The following is a 16116-nucleotide window of genomic DNA, read 5'->3' on the forward strand; positions in this document are numbered from 1 at the left end:
AGTGGGGCAGTGATACAGATGCTGGAGCCACTTTCTCAGAATGCCAGGGACCCAGGTTCGACCCTGAGTTCAGCTGTTATTCACGTGGAGTTTGGAAGTTCCTCTGTGTGCTGCGGATTCCTCCCACGCTGGTCGATAGGCTAACTGGTCGCTGTGAGATGCTTGTAATGAGTAGTAGAACCTGGGGGTAGTTTTGTGGGCATGCTGTGTGGTGGCACTTGTGAGCTGCTCTCAGTACCCCCTTGGACGTGTTGGTTTTGACTTTTGATGTACGTGTGATAAATAAACTTATATCTTGAAAACTTGAATCTCGAGCTGATGAGAACATGAAGAGATTATCAAATGGGAATTAATGTAGGACTTGGAGGGGATCGATCCTGATTGTAGTGGTGCACCCTACAGGGGCCTTTGTACTGTTGTAACCCCTGGAAATACTGACACGCTCACAAGGAAGCCTCTGTAAATGGTGGCACACCCCTGCAGATTCCCATAAAAAGAGTGGCACAAATACCAGTCTCTGCTTCACAGTGCCAACCACCCAGGCTCAATCCCATCCTTGGCTGTTGTCTTTCTTAATTAGAGGTGAAGGAACAGGCCCTTCTGGTTCAACTAAGTATGTGGCACAGATTGCACGTGTGGGGAAACCGGAGTCCTCGGAAGAAAGCTACGCAGTTATGGGGAGAACAGACAAACTCCTCCTAGGCAGAATGAATTCAGGTCACTGGTGCTGTAGTAGCATTACCCTGACCACTACTCAACCTTGCTGCCCTGCCCCACAGTAGCATGATTGTTAGCATAGCACCGTTACAGACACTCTGTGACCACACACATTTCCTCCAGGTGTTCCGGTTTCCTCCAACATCACAAAGGCCTGCAGGTTGCTTGGTTAATTGGTCACTGTAAACTGCACCAGTAGGGGTGGGCGCGTGGCCACATGGTTAAGGCGTTCGTCTAGTGATCTGAAGGTCGCTAGTTTGAGCCGTGGCTGAGGCAGCGTGTTGTGTCCTTGAGCAAGGCACTTAACCACACATTGCTCTGCGACGACACCGGTGCCAAGCTGTATGGACCCTAGTGCCCTTCCCTTGGACAACATCGGTGGCGTGGAGAGGGGAGACTTGCAGCATGGGCAACTGCTGGTCTTCCATACAACCCTGCCCAGGGCTGCGCCCTGGAAACCTTCCAAGGCGCAAATCCATGGTCTCATGAGACTAATGGATATATATAAAGGGGTGGGAGAAAGAGTTGATGTAAGAATAAAAGTGAGGATGAGAGTAGGATTAGTACAAATAGCTTGACAGTCAAGCAGATTTGGTGGGTTGAAAGACCTGGCTCCGTTTTGCATCTCCCGCTGTCTCAATCTGAAATGTATTGAAATGGGGATGGAGCACACTGCAGCCTGTGTCCAGCACAGTGAAGCTTTGGGATCATCCAGATCACTTTCTAATTTATTGAACGATCAAAGTACCATCAAGGTTTTCATATTACATTTATGTTTATACAAAAATATATCTTGTAGCCTATATACAGTATTTTCATTATTTACATTTTTTTTAAATTGACGAGCCAAACATTTGTGTGGCTTCGTTCAATGGCAGCCACATTCCTCCACAATCATGTCCTTATGGTGACTCAGCACCACCTCCCAGTCCTTGTAGTAAAGCATGGACAAGGCACTCATTTTGATTGGAACGCAGGACGTACAGGGCACACGCTCAGGATGGAAGGATTTCAGTAGACTCTGCAGACAAAAACACAAACAGAACAATAGTCAACTTGGAATGGACAGCAACGTCAACTTTTATGGCTCTTTAGGACAGATCAATAAATCACTCCAAGCAGAGAGGTGGCCCAGTAAATGATTTAATATCCAAGATGTAGGAGTCTTATAAACAAAGGATTTCTATAGGGAAGATCCTCACTGAACTTCACTCACCCCAGCACTGAACTCTTCCCACAACCTATGGACTCACTTTCAAGAACACTTCATCTCATGTTCTCGATATTTATTGTTTATTTATTTATTTATTGTATTTGCACAGTTAGTCATCTTTTGCACATTGGTAGTTTGCCCATCCTGTGTGCAGTTTTTCTCTGTATTGCGTTTATTCACCTTTACTTTGAATGCCTGCCAGAAAATGAGTCTCAGTTGTACATGGTGACATATATGCACTTTAACAATAGATATACTTTAAATAAAGGAAAACAACCTCTTTCTTTGGCAAGGCATCAAGGAACTGTGGCAATTTCTCTGAAAGTGGGTGGGGATGCAGATGTAACAGAAGCATTTGAAAAGAGAAGTGGATAATTGCACATAAAGGTTCACGAGGTTAATTCCCAGGATGGCAGGACTGTCATATGTTGAAAGATTGGAGCAACTGGGCTTGTATACACTGGAAATTAGAAAGATGAGAGGGGATTTGATTGAAACATATAAGATTATTAAGGGATTGGACGTGCTGGAGGCAGGAAGCATGTTCCCGCTGATGGGCGAGTCCAGAACCAGAGGCCACAGTTTAAGAATAAGGGGTAGGCCATTTAGAACGGAGTTGAGGAAAATCTTTTTCACCCAGAGAGTGCTGGATATGTGGAATGCTCTGCCCCAGAAGGCAGTGGAGGCCAAGTCTCTGGATGTTCTCAAGAAAGAGATGGATAGAGCTCTTAAAGATAGCAGAATCAAATGTTATGGGGATAAGGCAGGAACTGCGTACTGATTGTGGATGATCAGCCATGATCACAGTGAATGGCGGTGCTGGCTCAAAGGGCCCAATGGCTTACTCTTGCACCTATTGTCTACAAGATGGGTTTGGGGCTGGGGAAGGTGACCAGTTGGAGAACCATGTCAAAAAAAAAAGGGACCAAGTAGACATAATGGGCTGAACAGCATCTACCCATGATTAGAGATTAAACAACATCATAATTTGTGGGTCACATGGGGATGGGATAATAGGAATAATGTTGCCAGGACTTGAGGAACTGATTAATGGAGAGGGGCTGAGCAGATTGGGACTTTATCCATTGGTATGTAGGAGAATGAGGGACGATCTTGGGGCAGGGGTTCTGACCTGGAGTCCGCAGACTCCTTGGTTAATGGTAGGGGTCCGTGGCATAAAAAGGGTAGGAATCCAGGTCATAGAGAGTTGCGTAAAATTATGAGGGGCAGAGATGGGGCGAATGCACACAGGCCTTTACCCAGGATTTGCAAACATCAAGAACTAGAGAGGATAGGTTTAAGGTAAAAGAAGAGATCTAATAGAAACCCAACAGACAAATTTCCACCTGGAAGGTAGTCAGTACACAGAATGACACGTCAGAGGTAGGTGAAGCAGCTACATTAACATTTAAAAGATACTTGGACAGGTACATGGATTGGAAAGGTTTAAGAGCAGGGGTTCTCAATCTTTTATATAGCATGGACCCCGAGCATTAACCGAGGGGTCTGTGAACCCCAGGTTGAAAACCCTGGTTTGGAGGGCTATGGACCCAATGGAGGCAAATAGGACTAGCTCGGATGGAAATCTTCGTCAGCAGATGGGCCAAAGGGCACATTGCCTTACTGTATGATTCTATATCTAGGTCTTGAGGTTTTGTTGACAAGAATAATTTTAAAGGGAGGTGAGAGGTGCGTGGTAAAGCACAGAGAGTAATGGGGAAAGATTTGGTGAATGAAGACGTTCACAAAAGTGAAGTACTCTTGTTAAGCTCACTTGCATCAGGTAGATACACAAAAGGGCCAGAATAAGAGGCCCAGAGATGGATGATTGGTCTCCGTTGCATCAAAGTTCAACAAAGGATGCACAAATTTCCAAACCCCGTCAGACTGCGAGGACAGGGAGCACTAGCGTGGGAGATACTAGATTCAGGCAAGTTGGACATGGAGGGGATTACGAGACTAATGGTATATCCAAGGCTGGAAGTAGACAAGGGGTACAAAAGGGACTTTAATGTCCTCAGTGAAGATAATAAAATAATAAATGAGACAGATAGGTTAAACTCAAAAGCCACTATGAGGCAGACTGGACTGCCAATTCATTCCAAGCAACGTAATCAGAGTTCACACCAGAATTAGAACATGAACGAAGTGTCAGACCCATTGTGAACTCAGCTGGTTTACAGTAAGAGTTTAAAGAGTCAGAATGAGTGGTCCCAATGTAGGGATTGGGAGGACTTGGTCATTCTGGCTCATTCAGACACTGAATATGCTGCCAGAGGAATATTTAAGTCATATTATGATGGGAGAATGGGGCAGATTGGGGACGTTTAATGGACTAAATGATCTTTTCTGTTCTTTGACGCTTCTTGTGTTCTTCCAGCATCAGCGTGACCCCAAGCCTTCCTTCACAACAGTTGCTGTAGATTCAGTATCAGTGTGAGGTGGTACCAAGACAGAATCAAGAGTTTCAACTCTAAAGGAAACCCTTAGCAGGGAAATTAATAGTTTTTTAAGTTGTTGTTCATTCTTGAGAGAGGACCTTCACTAGAACTACATTAAAACCTAGAATCAGGAAATAGGCTATTCAGCCCCTCCTGCCACTCAATAAGGTCATGCCAAATCTTTGACTTGGCCCCTCATTATCTAGAAGTGTAGTGATGCAAAAATCCATCCCTAATTGCCAGGAGAATGGAATAGGGATAGGGAATCTTAAGTGGCCAGGAATGGTTTAATATGACCAAGTAAATTAGCCACTTCAGAGGTTATTCAAGATTGAGCCACATTGCTGTGGGCAGGACTCTCACAGAGATCAGGCAAGGATGAAAATGGTCAAGCGAACAAGTCAGTCCAAACCCCCACTGGAAAACCTCAGCACCATCAGCTAGATCAAACGGATCCTCTCCTTCACCAACATGGTGACACATCCTCTCAGTGTGATGGATTGTGGGTAATCAGCATACACCAAGTACAAGAGGACCACAAATTCCCCCCCATCTCCCATTAGTGGATTCAACATTTGGGCCCATGTTGTGGCACAACTGTAAATTTTTAGAAGATTAGGTTACATTATGTACAGTACAAAACAGTTCCTGAAAGGGAGTGTGTGAAGTTAATGAAAGGTAGGAACATCAATTAAGGAAGAGAGTCAAGAAGCGGGCACAGAAATAATTCAGAAGGTGGACATGCTCGATTTTCCACACCATGAATAAGTAATCACATCAAATGATTTAGACTTAGTTGTGCTAGAAAGTTTGTGGATTTCTCCATAAATATGACCTGAAATGTGATCAGATCTTCACACAAGAACTAAAACTAGATGAAAAGAACCAATTAAATAACACAAAAAACAACTTTATACTTGTTCATTTATTGAGAAAAATGTATATGTTGGGAAAGAGCATGTGAACCTTTGCTTTCAGTGACTGGTACAGAAATAACTTCAACCAATTCCGATAACTGTTGATCTATCCTGCACATCGGCTTGGAGGAATTTTAGGCCATTCCTCCTTATAAGGCTGCTTCAGCTCTGGGATGGTGGTGGATTTCCGTGCATGAACTGCCTGCTTCAGGTCCATCTGCAACATTTCTGTAGGATTAAGGTCAGGACCTTGACTTGGCCATTCCAAAACATGAGTTTTCTTCTTTTTAAACCATTCTGTTGTTGATTTACTCTTGTCTTTCGGATCATTGTCTTGTTGTATCATCCAACTACTATTAAGCTTCAGGTGACAGACTGTTACCATGACATTCTCCTGTGAAAAGGTCTCGATACAATTTTCATTTCATTGTTACCTGAACAATAGCAAGCTGTGCAGTCTGAGCAGCAAAGCGTCCCTAAACCATGATGCTGCTTCCACCATGCTTCACAGTTAGGATGAGGTTTTGGTGTTGGTGTGCAGTGCCCTTTTTGCTCCAAACATGGCAATGTGCATTTCTGCCTAAAAGTTCAACTTTTGTCTCATCTGTCCACAGAACATTGTCCCAGAAGCATTGTAGAATATGCACACTTGAGACATGCAGCAATGGTTTTGTTTTTTGGAGAGTAGTGGTTTCCTCCGTGATGTCCTTCCATTCAATGTTTTGCTTATAGTGAACACATGAACAGAGACTTTAGCAAGTTCTTCAGATTTCTGCGGGTCTCTTGCTGTTTCCCTTGGGTTCTTTTTCACCTCCTTCTGCATTCCACATTGTGCTCTTAGTGTAATCTTTGCAGGATGCCCATTCCTAGGGAGAGTAGCAACAGTACTGAGTTTTCTCCACTTGTAGACAATTTCTCTTACTGTGGGCTGAGGAATAATCAGGTCCTTAGAAATGCTTTTGTAGCCTTTTCCAGCTTCATGCATCTCCACAATTCTTCTCCTAAAGGTCCTCTGAAAGTTGTTTTGATCGAGGCATGGGGCACATAAACAGATCTTTCTTGAGAAGAGGCAGCTCTGTCAGTAACCTGAATTTGTGTGTGTGTTTTTTTTTTAAAAATAGGGCAGGGCACGGCACCTCCAATCTCATCTCATTGATTGGAACACCAACTCCAAATAGCTTTTGTAGAAGGCATTACCCCAGAGATTCACATACTTTTTTCCAACAAATACATGTAATACTGGATCACTTTTCCTCAATAAATAAATGAACTATGAGGGGTGATTGATAAGTTTGTAGCCTAAGGTAGGAGTCAGTTTTAGAAAACCTAGTCGATTTATCTTTCAACATAGTCCCCTCCTACACGTACACACTTAGTCCAGCGGTCGTAGAGCATATGGATCCCTTCTTTGTAGAAGTGGTCCACAGCAGGCATGATTGATAAGTTCGTGGCCTAAGGTAGAAGGAGATGAGTTATTAACTTCAAACTTGTTGCATAATCACTCAAAGAGTTGAACTGCACGTGCTTGTAACGAGAGCTTCTTGGACCTCCAGGTGGTCCACAGCAGAGGTGGTTGATAAGCCCGTGGCCTAAGATAGAAGGAGATGAGTTATACAGCTCTCGTTACATGTACATGCAGTTCAACTCTGGGTGAAAATGCAGAAAGTTTGAAGTTTCTCATCTCCTTTTACTTTAGGCCACGAACTTATTAATCACCCCTGCTGTGGACCATTTTCTGGAGGTCCAAGACGCCGACTTCTACAAAGAACGGATCCATATGCTCCACGACGCTGAACTAAGTGTATAAATGTAGGAAAAATAAATGTGCTAGGTTTTCTAAAATGGACTCCTTCTACCTTAGGCCACAAACTTATCAATCACCCCTCGTATAACGTTTGTGTTATTTATTTAATTGGGTTCTTTTTATCTAGTTTTAGGACTTGCATGAAGATCTGACAACACACACAAAAGTTGCTGGTGAACGCAGCGGGCCAGGCAGCATCTCTAGGAAGAGGTACAGTCGGCGTTTCGTACCTTGCATGAAGATCCGACCACATTTTAGGTCATATTTATGCAGAAATAGAGAAAATTCTACAGCTTTCACAAACTTTCTAGCACCACTATAATCAGTGTTTTCAAAGTTAATTTTTGTTTCAGAGAGAGATGATACACCTGGGATTAGAGTCTGCAGTAGATGGATTATCTAGGGAAGGGATAGTGGAGATTATTAAAGTATCTATCCAATATCTCAACAGTGAATGAAGTCTGATGGAGCGACAGTGGAGTAGGAGTGAGATACTTGTGTCTAACTTTCAATAAACATGTTTTACAAAATATTTGATGTGTTATTATAGTGGGTCTAGTTGTGGTTTGAGATAGAGGAGCAGATAACCAGAAATGGTTAATAATGTTGGACAGGGGGTTCTGGGAAGGAGTGAAAGGCATCTGGTGTCACCCAAGATGAAAGAAAAATCACCAAGGCAGGGCATCTCCTCCTGGCGGAACTACTGCTGGTGAGTCACCTCTTCTGTCTCACCTGCATGTATGCGTGGTTCGTGGGCATGAACGTCTCATCCACTGGCGATGGGCATTCCCCGCCACACCGGTAGGCATTAAAGCTTTTGGGGTAGATGACCCACTCGCCCCATCCTATCTGATCAAAGTTCACCTCCATGTCCATCCTCCGACACAGGGACTGGTCCTTCCTCAGCTCCACCGTGCTGTTGCCCATGTTCAGCCTTTCCTTCCTGTTCCTCTTGTGCCTCTTGCTGCCGGCCTCTTGCCGGTGCCTGCCGCCCAGCCGGTGCTCCGACTGCAGCACGGTACTCAGCAGTGTGGAGGTCGGCCCTCCGAGCCTGGCATTATTCCTCTTGAGAAACACCACCATCATGATCTGGTGAGCATTCCGCTTGGGAGGCCTCCTCTGGCCCGCCGCGGCTTCTGGCTTGGCCCGCTTTGCCGGCAGCAACCGCCGGCGCTCTTCACTCTCCTGGCAGTCCCCGGAGAGAGGCTGGTGAATATCCCATTGCCCGGATCCCTCGAAAGACTCGTGGCCCAGCCAGGTGTTGAGGAGGCCGGTGATGTTGAAGACCTGCCAACCCGACCTGGCGCTGGAAGGGCCTGCAGTGAAGGAGCCGAGAGTCAAGTGGTCGTAGCAAGTCCTGTTGCCATGGCAATTGTAGATGTGGCTGTGATTAATGACAACTGTGGTGTTTTGACAGGTGGAGAACAGAGGTGGGCGGATCCGAAGCTCGGCAAACTGTACAGTCTCGTGGGCCGAAATGGAGGTCATGTCAAAATTGATAACCCAGCCATCTTCACTGTGATTCCAAGCTGAAAGAGATAGAATTATCAAGTTAACGAAACCCACAGCAGGGAAAGAGGTCGTGCAATTCCATCCTCTGAAGAAGCAGGGTTCATCTGGAGCAACATTTGCTCTGTCTGGCTGCTCCATTACTGAAATGATGTGGGGACTTTGTTGAGGGTTCAGAAAAGGTTTACCAGGATGCTGACTGGATCAGAGGGCAGGTGCTAGAAGGGAAGGTCAAAATTGGGTTGGTTTCTCTGGTGTGGTGGACACCGAGGAGACCTAAAAGAAGTTTTTAAGGTCATGAGGCACAGGTTAGATAGCAATATCTTTTACTCCAGGGTCAAAATGTCTAATACAGAGGACATTCAGTACATTTAAGTTTGAGGGGGTTGAGTTCAAAGGTGAAGTGCGCAGATCTTCTTAAATACACAGAACAGTGTGTGTCTGGAATGTGGTGACGGGGGTGGTGGAGGTAGAAATGCAAAGTATATTAGAGACATCTCAAAGGCTCACAGATAGGCACATGAATGTGCAGAGAATGGGGAACGGGGCAAAGAGGGACATTGTGTAGGCAGAAGGGGTTAGTTTAGTTCGGCATTTAGTTAGTTCAGTACATTCAGTGGGCCGAAAGGTTTGTTCCTGTGCTGTGCTGGTCTACATTCAATGCAGTAGTTACAAACATACATTTAATTGTAGATTCCCTACACTTGTTTCTAATATAGAAGGAAAGAACACTGAAATTGGTCAAAGAGTCAGCCAGATTCATTCCATACAGAACAGGCCCTTTGGCCCATTAAGTCCATGCCAACCTAATGGTTACACGTTACACCAATCCTATATTAATTTTAAAGTAAATCATCCACGTTCTCATCAATTCCTCCAGATTCTACCGCTCCAACACACTAGGTGAGTGCGTACACAATACCATTTGCAAATCACGGGGACGCGGGAAGACAACAGGGCACCCAGGGAGAACTCACACATCCACAGGGAGAATGTGGAAACTCCGCGCAGCGCTCCGACGGCTTGCATCACTGCCCGATATGGAGGCTTCGATGCACAGAGGCTGCAGAGGGTTGTCGGCGCAGCCAAGGGCGGCGGGGTAGTGTGGTGGTTCGTACAACACTCTGCAGTACAGACGAGCCGGGATCATTTCCCGCCACTGCCCATGAGGAATTTGTACTTTCTCCCCGTGAGTTTTCTCCCAGTGCTCCTGCAATCCAAAGTCATATTGGTTGGTGGGTTAATTGGTCATTGTAAATTGTGCCATGACTAGGCCAGGGTTAAATCGGGGGATTGCTGGGCAGCATGGGAGGAGCCAGAAGGGCCTATTCCATGCTGTATCTCAATAAACAAACAAATAAATAGATTCGTCACAGGTGCAACCCTCCCCACCATCTCAGGAGAGCACCATCCGTCATCAAGGACCCTCCCCATCTGGGACATGCCCTCCTCTCAATACTACCATCAGGGAACAGGTACAGGAGCCCGAAGACACACACAGTTCTAGGAACAGCTTCTTCCCCTCTGTCAATCCATGAATCAATAAATTTCTCTACTCCTCTTTTGCACTATTACCAGCACTTAGTCAAGTTTTTGTACTGAACTGCTGCCATAAAACAAATTTCACTCCATCAATATTTCCTGACCTGATGAGCTAGCAGCTTTGTGTGTTGCTCCAGATGTCCAGTATCCGCAATCTCCGTGTCTCTACAAATGATATTGATGACTTGTACAAGAGCAAGTGTGTTGATGGAACAGAGTGAGGGGCTGTGTATCACTCCTGTCTCTGTGCCTGTAATTCTACATCGTATCTGTATCATCCCGTATGAGTACATGCAGCAATAAACTTGACTAGGGAAAAGATAGGAATGTGTCATGAAGATGACTGAAGATTACAAAAGGAATATTGATAGGCAAAATCAGAAGAAGATCTGACAAATGGATTATAATAGGGGAAAATGTGAAATTGTATATTTTGGTAGGATAATATCTTTATATGATAAATTGCAGGTACAGCAGCAGTGGAAAAGCTGAACTGAATGGTTGTCATTCACCAAATGGGAAATTGAATACAAAAGTAAAGTGGTTGTTGTACATTCAGTGGCCACTTTATTAGGTACACTTGCGCACCTACTCATTAATGCAAGCATCTAATCAGCCAATCATGTAGCAGCAGCTCAATGCATAAAAGCATGCAGGCACAGTCAAGAGGTTCAGCTGTCATTCAGATCAATCATCAGATTGGCAAAGAAAAATGATAAGTGACTTTGAGATGAATGTTGGTGCCAGATGGGGTGATTCCAGTATCTCAGAAAGTGCTGACCTCCTGGGGTTTTCACACACAAGTCTCTAGAGTTTACAGAGAATGGTGTGAAAAACAAGAACGCCCAGTGAGTGGCAGCTTTTTTGGGTGAAAACACCTCGTTAATGAGAGAGGTCAGAGGAGACTGGCCTGACAGGTTCAAGCTGACAGGAAAGGGGGCAATAACTCAAATAATCATATGTCATGACAGAGTGTGCAGAAGAGCACAAGTTGAATGCACGTGTTGAACCTGCAAGTGGATGGGCTACGGCAGCAAAAGATAATGAGCATACACTCAGTGGCCACTTTATTAGGTACAGGAGGCCCCTCAGAGGGGCCACTGAGCATATGGTTAAAGTAAAGAGGTGGTGTTATCAGTTATATGGAGCATTGGTGAGGCCACAGCTGGAAGTACTGGTGTCCTTACTTAGGGTGGTTGTTTTTAGGGAGCGGTTTAGAGTTTAGAGGTTTACTGGATCAATACCTGGAAAGGATGAAGAGGTGTGCGAAAGGTGACAAAAAAGTTGTCAATTTCACACTGAATTGACACCAGTTCAGTCCCTCCCAGGGGTGGCATTCCTTTGCAACTTTCTTCATGGAGAAGCAGAATATCTGAACCTCTGAGGCAGAGGTGGATTGACACTCGATAAACGCGAGGGGGGGGGGAAGGATAATCATGAGGCAACATGTCAGCATAGCAGTTTGCTCAACGCTTTACCGTGCCAGTGATCAGCAGTCCCACCTCTGTCTGTAAAACTTTAAACATTTTCATGACCAGGTGGGTTTCCTTTGGGCTCTCCAGTTTCCTCCCATAGTCAGATGACAGACTGGTTAGGGCTAGTAAATTGTGGGCATGCTGTTTTGGGGCTGGAAGCATGGCAACACTTGTGGGCTACGCCCAGAATATCCTCAGACTGTATTGGATGTTGGCACAAATGACACATTTCACCGTGCAGTATCGTGGAAAGGTGTTAGGCACATATATACAGGTGGGGTACCCAAGACTTTTGTCAAAGTGGTGCAGAGAGCAGGTTTATAAATCTAACGAGAGCAAAAGGATGTTGGGAATGGCGATGGTGGAGTGCCGCCGGAGGGGTGTGGGACAGGTGGCAGGGTAGTGGGTCACCCAGGTGCAGACACACCCAACCCTGAGGCACCAGGCAATGTCATTTGATTCTAAACAATTGGTTTACTGACCATTACAGAATATCTCTCAGTTGCTTCCTGCTCCCTCCACTCTCCTTTCCCCTTTTCCCAACCATGATCCCCCTCTCCCTGCCCCCTTCCCATCCTCAGTCCACAATAGAGACCCATATCAGAATCAGGTCATGAAATTTGTTTTTTTTTTGGTGGCAGCAGTACAGTACAATACATAAAATTACTACAGTACTGTGCACAAGTCTTAAGCACCCTGACTATATACACTGTGTGTGCCAAAGACTTTTATGTACCCTACATTTCCATGTACAAGTGACAAATAAATCTAATCTTTCGATCTTTGATCAGATAGACTGGAACACAGGGCTGAAGATGTAATCAGCTCACACACAAATATATTAAGTAATGGGACTCGAGGGGCCGAGTGGCGTATAATTGCTTTTATACAATGCCTTTCATCACCAATAAAGTACTTTTTGGATTATAGCCAGGGTTGCATTGTAGGCAAGTTCCCACAAGCAGCAACCTGTTAATGACTGGATAAACTATTTAATGTTGTTAACTGGAGGTTGACTAGAGGTCAGAATGGGTATCCTGGACAGGACTTCTAACCTCAATCTATTTCTTGTCTGGACAGTTCCGTTTTGCCATTAGGGGAATTCGCTGGCTGTGAACTGCCCGCTCCTTTTCCTACATTACAACTAACACACACACACACACACACTTCAGGAGGAACTCAGTAGGTCAGGAAGCATCTATGGATGAAGTTAACAGTCGACGTTTCGGGCCAAGACCCTTCATTAATTATAAAAAAAACATTCCATATCAGATACCTAGGACATTTCTGTGCTATCCAGAATATTCTAGGAAAGTGTCAGCTCGTTCCTCGAGGACGTAGGTGTCCTTTGTCTCGACCCCCTCCACACATAACATCAAACACGTCCACATTCTCACTTCATTCGGGGGATGAGCTGTGGATCTTGCTCTGCCTCTGCCTGGACGGAGGCTTCTCCACATGCCCCCGGCGGCGTGAGGAAAGGGACCCAGATGATACCCTAACCCCTGTGAGGTTGGCGGCCCAAGGGACCTACTGGCCAACTAGACTTTGCCTTACTCCCAAGCCCTCGTCTACAGCGACCACACTTCCAACAGTCACTAATTCCAAAACGCTTTGGAACTTCCTGAAAAGCGATAGAAAACATTGTCCTTTAACGAGGCGGGTCAGGATCCCATCCCAAAACTGTGTACGAGTTTCACGCCGTCTAATCCCAGAGACATGTCGCAGGTAACGCCCTCAAAGCAGAATCCACCTTCCCAGATCGGAGAGTTGACGAAGCAGGCTCTGACCTATAACACTAACCATATTAACGTCTCTCTCCACAGATGCCATCCGACCTGACAAGTGTATCTCGAACTATCTGGTTTTGTTTCAGGTCTCAGCACCTGCAGAGTTTCGAAAATGTTAGACCCACTCACCCCTGGCCATCAGACTGACCACTTCGTCTGCCTCTTGCACCGCCGTCTGGTCCTGGGCGGAGAGATCCCTGCCACCTCTGCCGGTCACAGCCTTGTACAGTTGGATCATGTAGAACGGGTACCGAGGTCGGTGCCCGGGACTCGCCTCTCCCCGTTCAGGTACGGATTGGGCTCTACCCAAGAAGCGACGCAGGGTGTCCCGCTCCTGTGCCGGACTCCCGTGCCAAGCGACTACAGCAAGGAGCGGGGCAGAGATCAGCAGGAGGAGGAGGAGGAGGACGGCCATCTGGAACGGATCTTCAAGCTGCTGTCAGTCTCCGGCTGATGGAAAAGCTGGAGGAAACTGCCTGCTTAGTGACTGCCCGCCTCTTATAGACCAGGGCTGCGGATTGATCTCGCCGCCTTCTTATTGGCAGACTTCAATTTCCTTCACCCCAATACACACAAGTTCGCAGCTCACCCCAGCCTGAACTACAGACTCCATGGAACGCCGTCTTCACTACATGTTTTATAGCCAAAGGTAGTCCCCTTTTCCGCAACAAATGCGTTAAATGTGGAAGTGGGCCGTAATTCCCCTCTTGCGAGTGAAATAACAATTAGCGAAAACAAAAACAAATTTCCGAAATATTGCCTCGCGTCTGTCAGATTTTAAATCGGGTTCAGATTCGAACAAGATGGGTTGGGGAGGGGGTGCAAATAAAATAGTTTTAACAGCTCCTTGTTTTGGGATGGAATGCCCACCAGAAAATAAATCTGAGGATAGTATATAGTGACATATACAGTACGTACTTCGATAAATAAACTTATTTTGAACTTTGAGCGGGTGTTTTGTCTGACCTCCTGATTAATCTGCCGGCCAGAACGCTTTAACTCAGCAGAGCAGCATCGCTCGTTGCTTCCCCGTGCCAATGATCAAATCAATTTGTCGCAAACGAGATCACCATCTCTGGAATAAAAGACCCTATTCAATCCCAATCCTGTTTTTAATCCATCGCAATTAACTCACATCTCCCTAATCCAGATTGGAGAGTTACGTCTCTTAATGTATCAATAAATTTAACGGCGCGCACAAGGATGAAAGATATATGTCTAAAATTGTGTGAAGATTTTGTTTTCCCGTAATGATGAAACCAGTTAAGAATCTCTCTCTCTCCACCCTCACAATCTGTTCGGTAGAAATAACTGAATAGCTATGAGTTGAGGACAGCACCGCGGACTCAATGGAGGGAGGAGGGGCGGGATGGAGGTTCAGGTTGGTTTCAGTCACCGAGGTGTCAGCTGCCGGCATCTCTGAATTGGCGGAGAAAACGAGCTGCTAATGGGCCGAATACCAGGCCTGTTCGTTTAATTATACGCTCATTCCCCCCCACCCCCCCAAACACACCTCGGCTGGATTCCTGGCTGCTTTCGTGCTTGGGTCCCAGCCACGGAGCGTAGTGAGACGTCTGTTGGCTGGGGACTCCTAGCCCGAGGGTTGATAGGATCCCCGGGGTTATCATTATTGGTTCAGTTGTCGGCAATGGGCACGTGGTATTAAATCTCTCGCCCTCGCACCAGATCCTCGGCCCACCCACATAACCTCGTACCCATCCACTGACGCTTCCTCTAGCCTCACTCCCTTTCTCTCTCTCATGTCCATCAAATCCCACTGCCCCATCGCACCCACCATTCCCACCTCACCAAATGGACCAACTTTCTTAGTCCTTGCACCTTCCAACTGGTCTGATGCTCCTGCTCAATCTCACTACACTCAATATGCCTTAGGAACAGGCCATTCTGCCTCTCTTGTTTGTGCTAGTATTTCGGCTCCCTGTGGGCTTCCTCATGCGCTTCTAGTGTGATCACTTGAGTCAAGTATGATGGATAGTGCCTGTGCATGGCTTGGTTTAACATGGAAAGGCTGATGCACGGGCACCTGCCACACAGATAGATTGGGATCAGCATCCGTTGACATACACGATGACTGGGTACCCTTCACTGTAGCAACCTTCCCTCACCTCCACTGCTGTTGTGATGTGTCATCTCCTTCTGCCAGCTCCACCACTAAGGTCTTGGTTGAATCAGTCTTTGTTTGGAACTTCCCCCATGACCTTACCACCAGAAGCTAAGCTCCAGGTGGCATCACTCTTGGGATCAAAGGAACTCACAAGCCTCTTCACTACAATAAGGGGACATCCCGAAGTCTCACCTCTAGGACCACGCCCCCCTTGTGATTAAGTTGCTTCTCCTCAAATATTTCTTGGTTATCTTCCTCAATGTCCCTCAAGGAATGAGATCTACATTCCAGCTGAAATTTTTTCTCCTGAATCCCCTGCTGGATGTAATGGTGATACGCAAGTATTTCAAGGCAAAAGAGTAGTTAGGGGGAGAGAATTGGGCACCTCATAAAAGATCAAGGTGGACATCTTTGTGTGGAGCTGCATAAGGCGGGTGAGGTCCTCAATTAATGTTTTTCCTTTTTTTTTACAATGGAGAAGGACATAATGAGTTAGTTACTTGAGATGCTCAATGGGGATGTTGTGGGTATGTTCTGAATAATGGCAGAGGAGGTACTGAATGTCTTAAAGCATATGAAGGTA

General features: G+C 45.8%; 1 protein-coding gene across 1 annotated transcript; it reads right to left on the reverse strand.

Annotated features, from left to right (window-relative positions):
• Nucleotides 1-1520: 1520 nt before the first annotated feature.
• Nucleotides 1521-15036, reverse strand: LOC140202094 (nodal homolog). The gene is made up of 4 exons (XM_072266953.1): nt 14922-15036; nt 13538-13768; nt 7825-8621; nt 1521-1738 (listed from the first exon to the last, which is right to left on the reverse strand). The coding sequence occupies exons 1-4, from the start codon at nt 15034-15036 to the stop codon at nt 1586-1588; spliced, it is 1296 nt and encodes a 431-aa protein (XP_072123054.1). The 3' UTR covers nt 1521-1585.
• Nucleotides 15037-16116: the final 1080 nt, after the last annotated feature.

Source organism: Mobula birostris, chromosome 8, assembly GCF_030028105.1.
Source record: "Mobula birostris isolate sMobBir1 chromosome 8, sMobBir1.hap1, whole genome shotgun sequence".
NCBI lineage: Eukaryota > Metazoa > Chordata > Chondrichthyes > Myliobatiformes > Myliobatidae > Mobula > Mobula birostris.

Coding starts and splice junctions, on each gene's coding strand:
- LOC140202094 (XM_072266953.1), bottom strand. CDS start 15,036: ATGATAACCCCGGGGATCCTATCAACCCTCGGGCTAGGAGTCCCCAGC. Junction 13,769..14,921: donor CAGCCAGGAATCCAGCCGAG/GTGTGTTTGGGG, acceptor TCCTTGCTGTAG/TCGCTTGGCACGGGAGTCCG. Junction 1,739..7,824: donor CGAACCACGCATACATGCAG/GTGAGACAGAAG, acceptor TTTTGTCTGCAG/AGTCTACTGAAATCCTTCCA.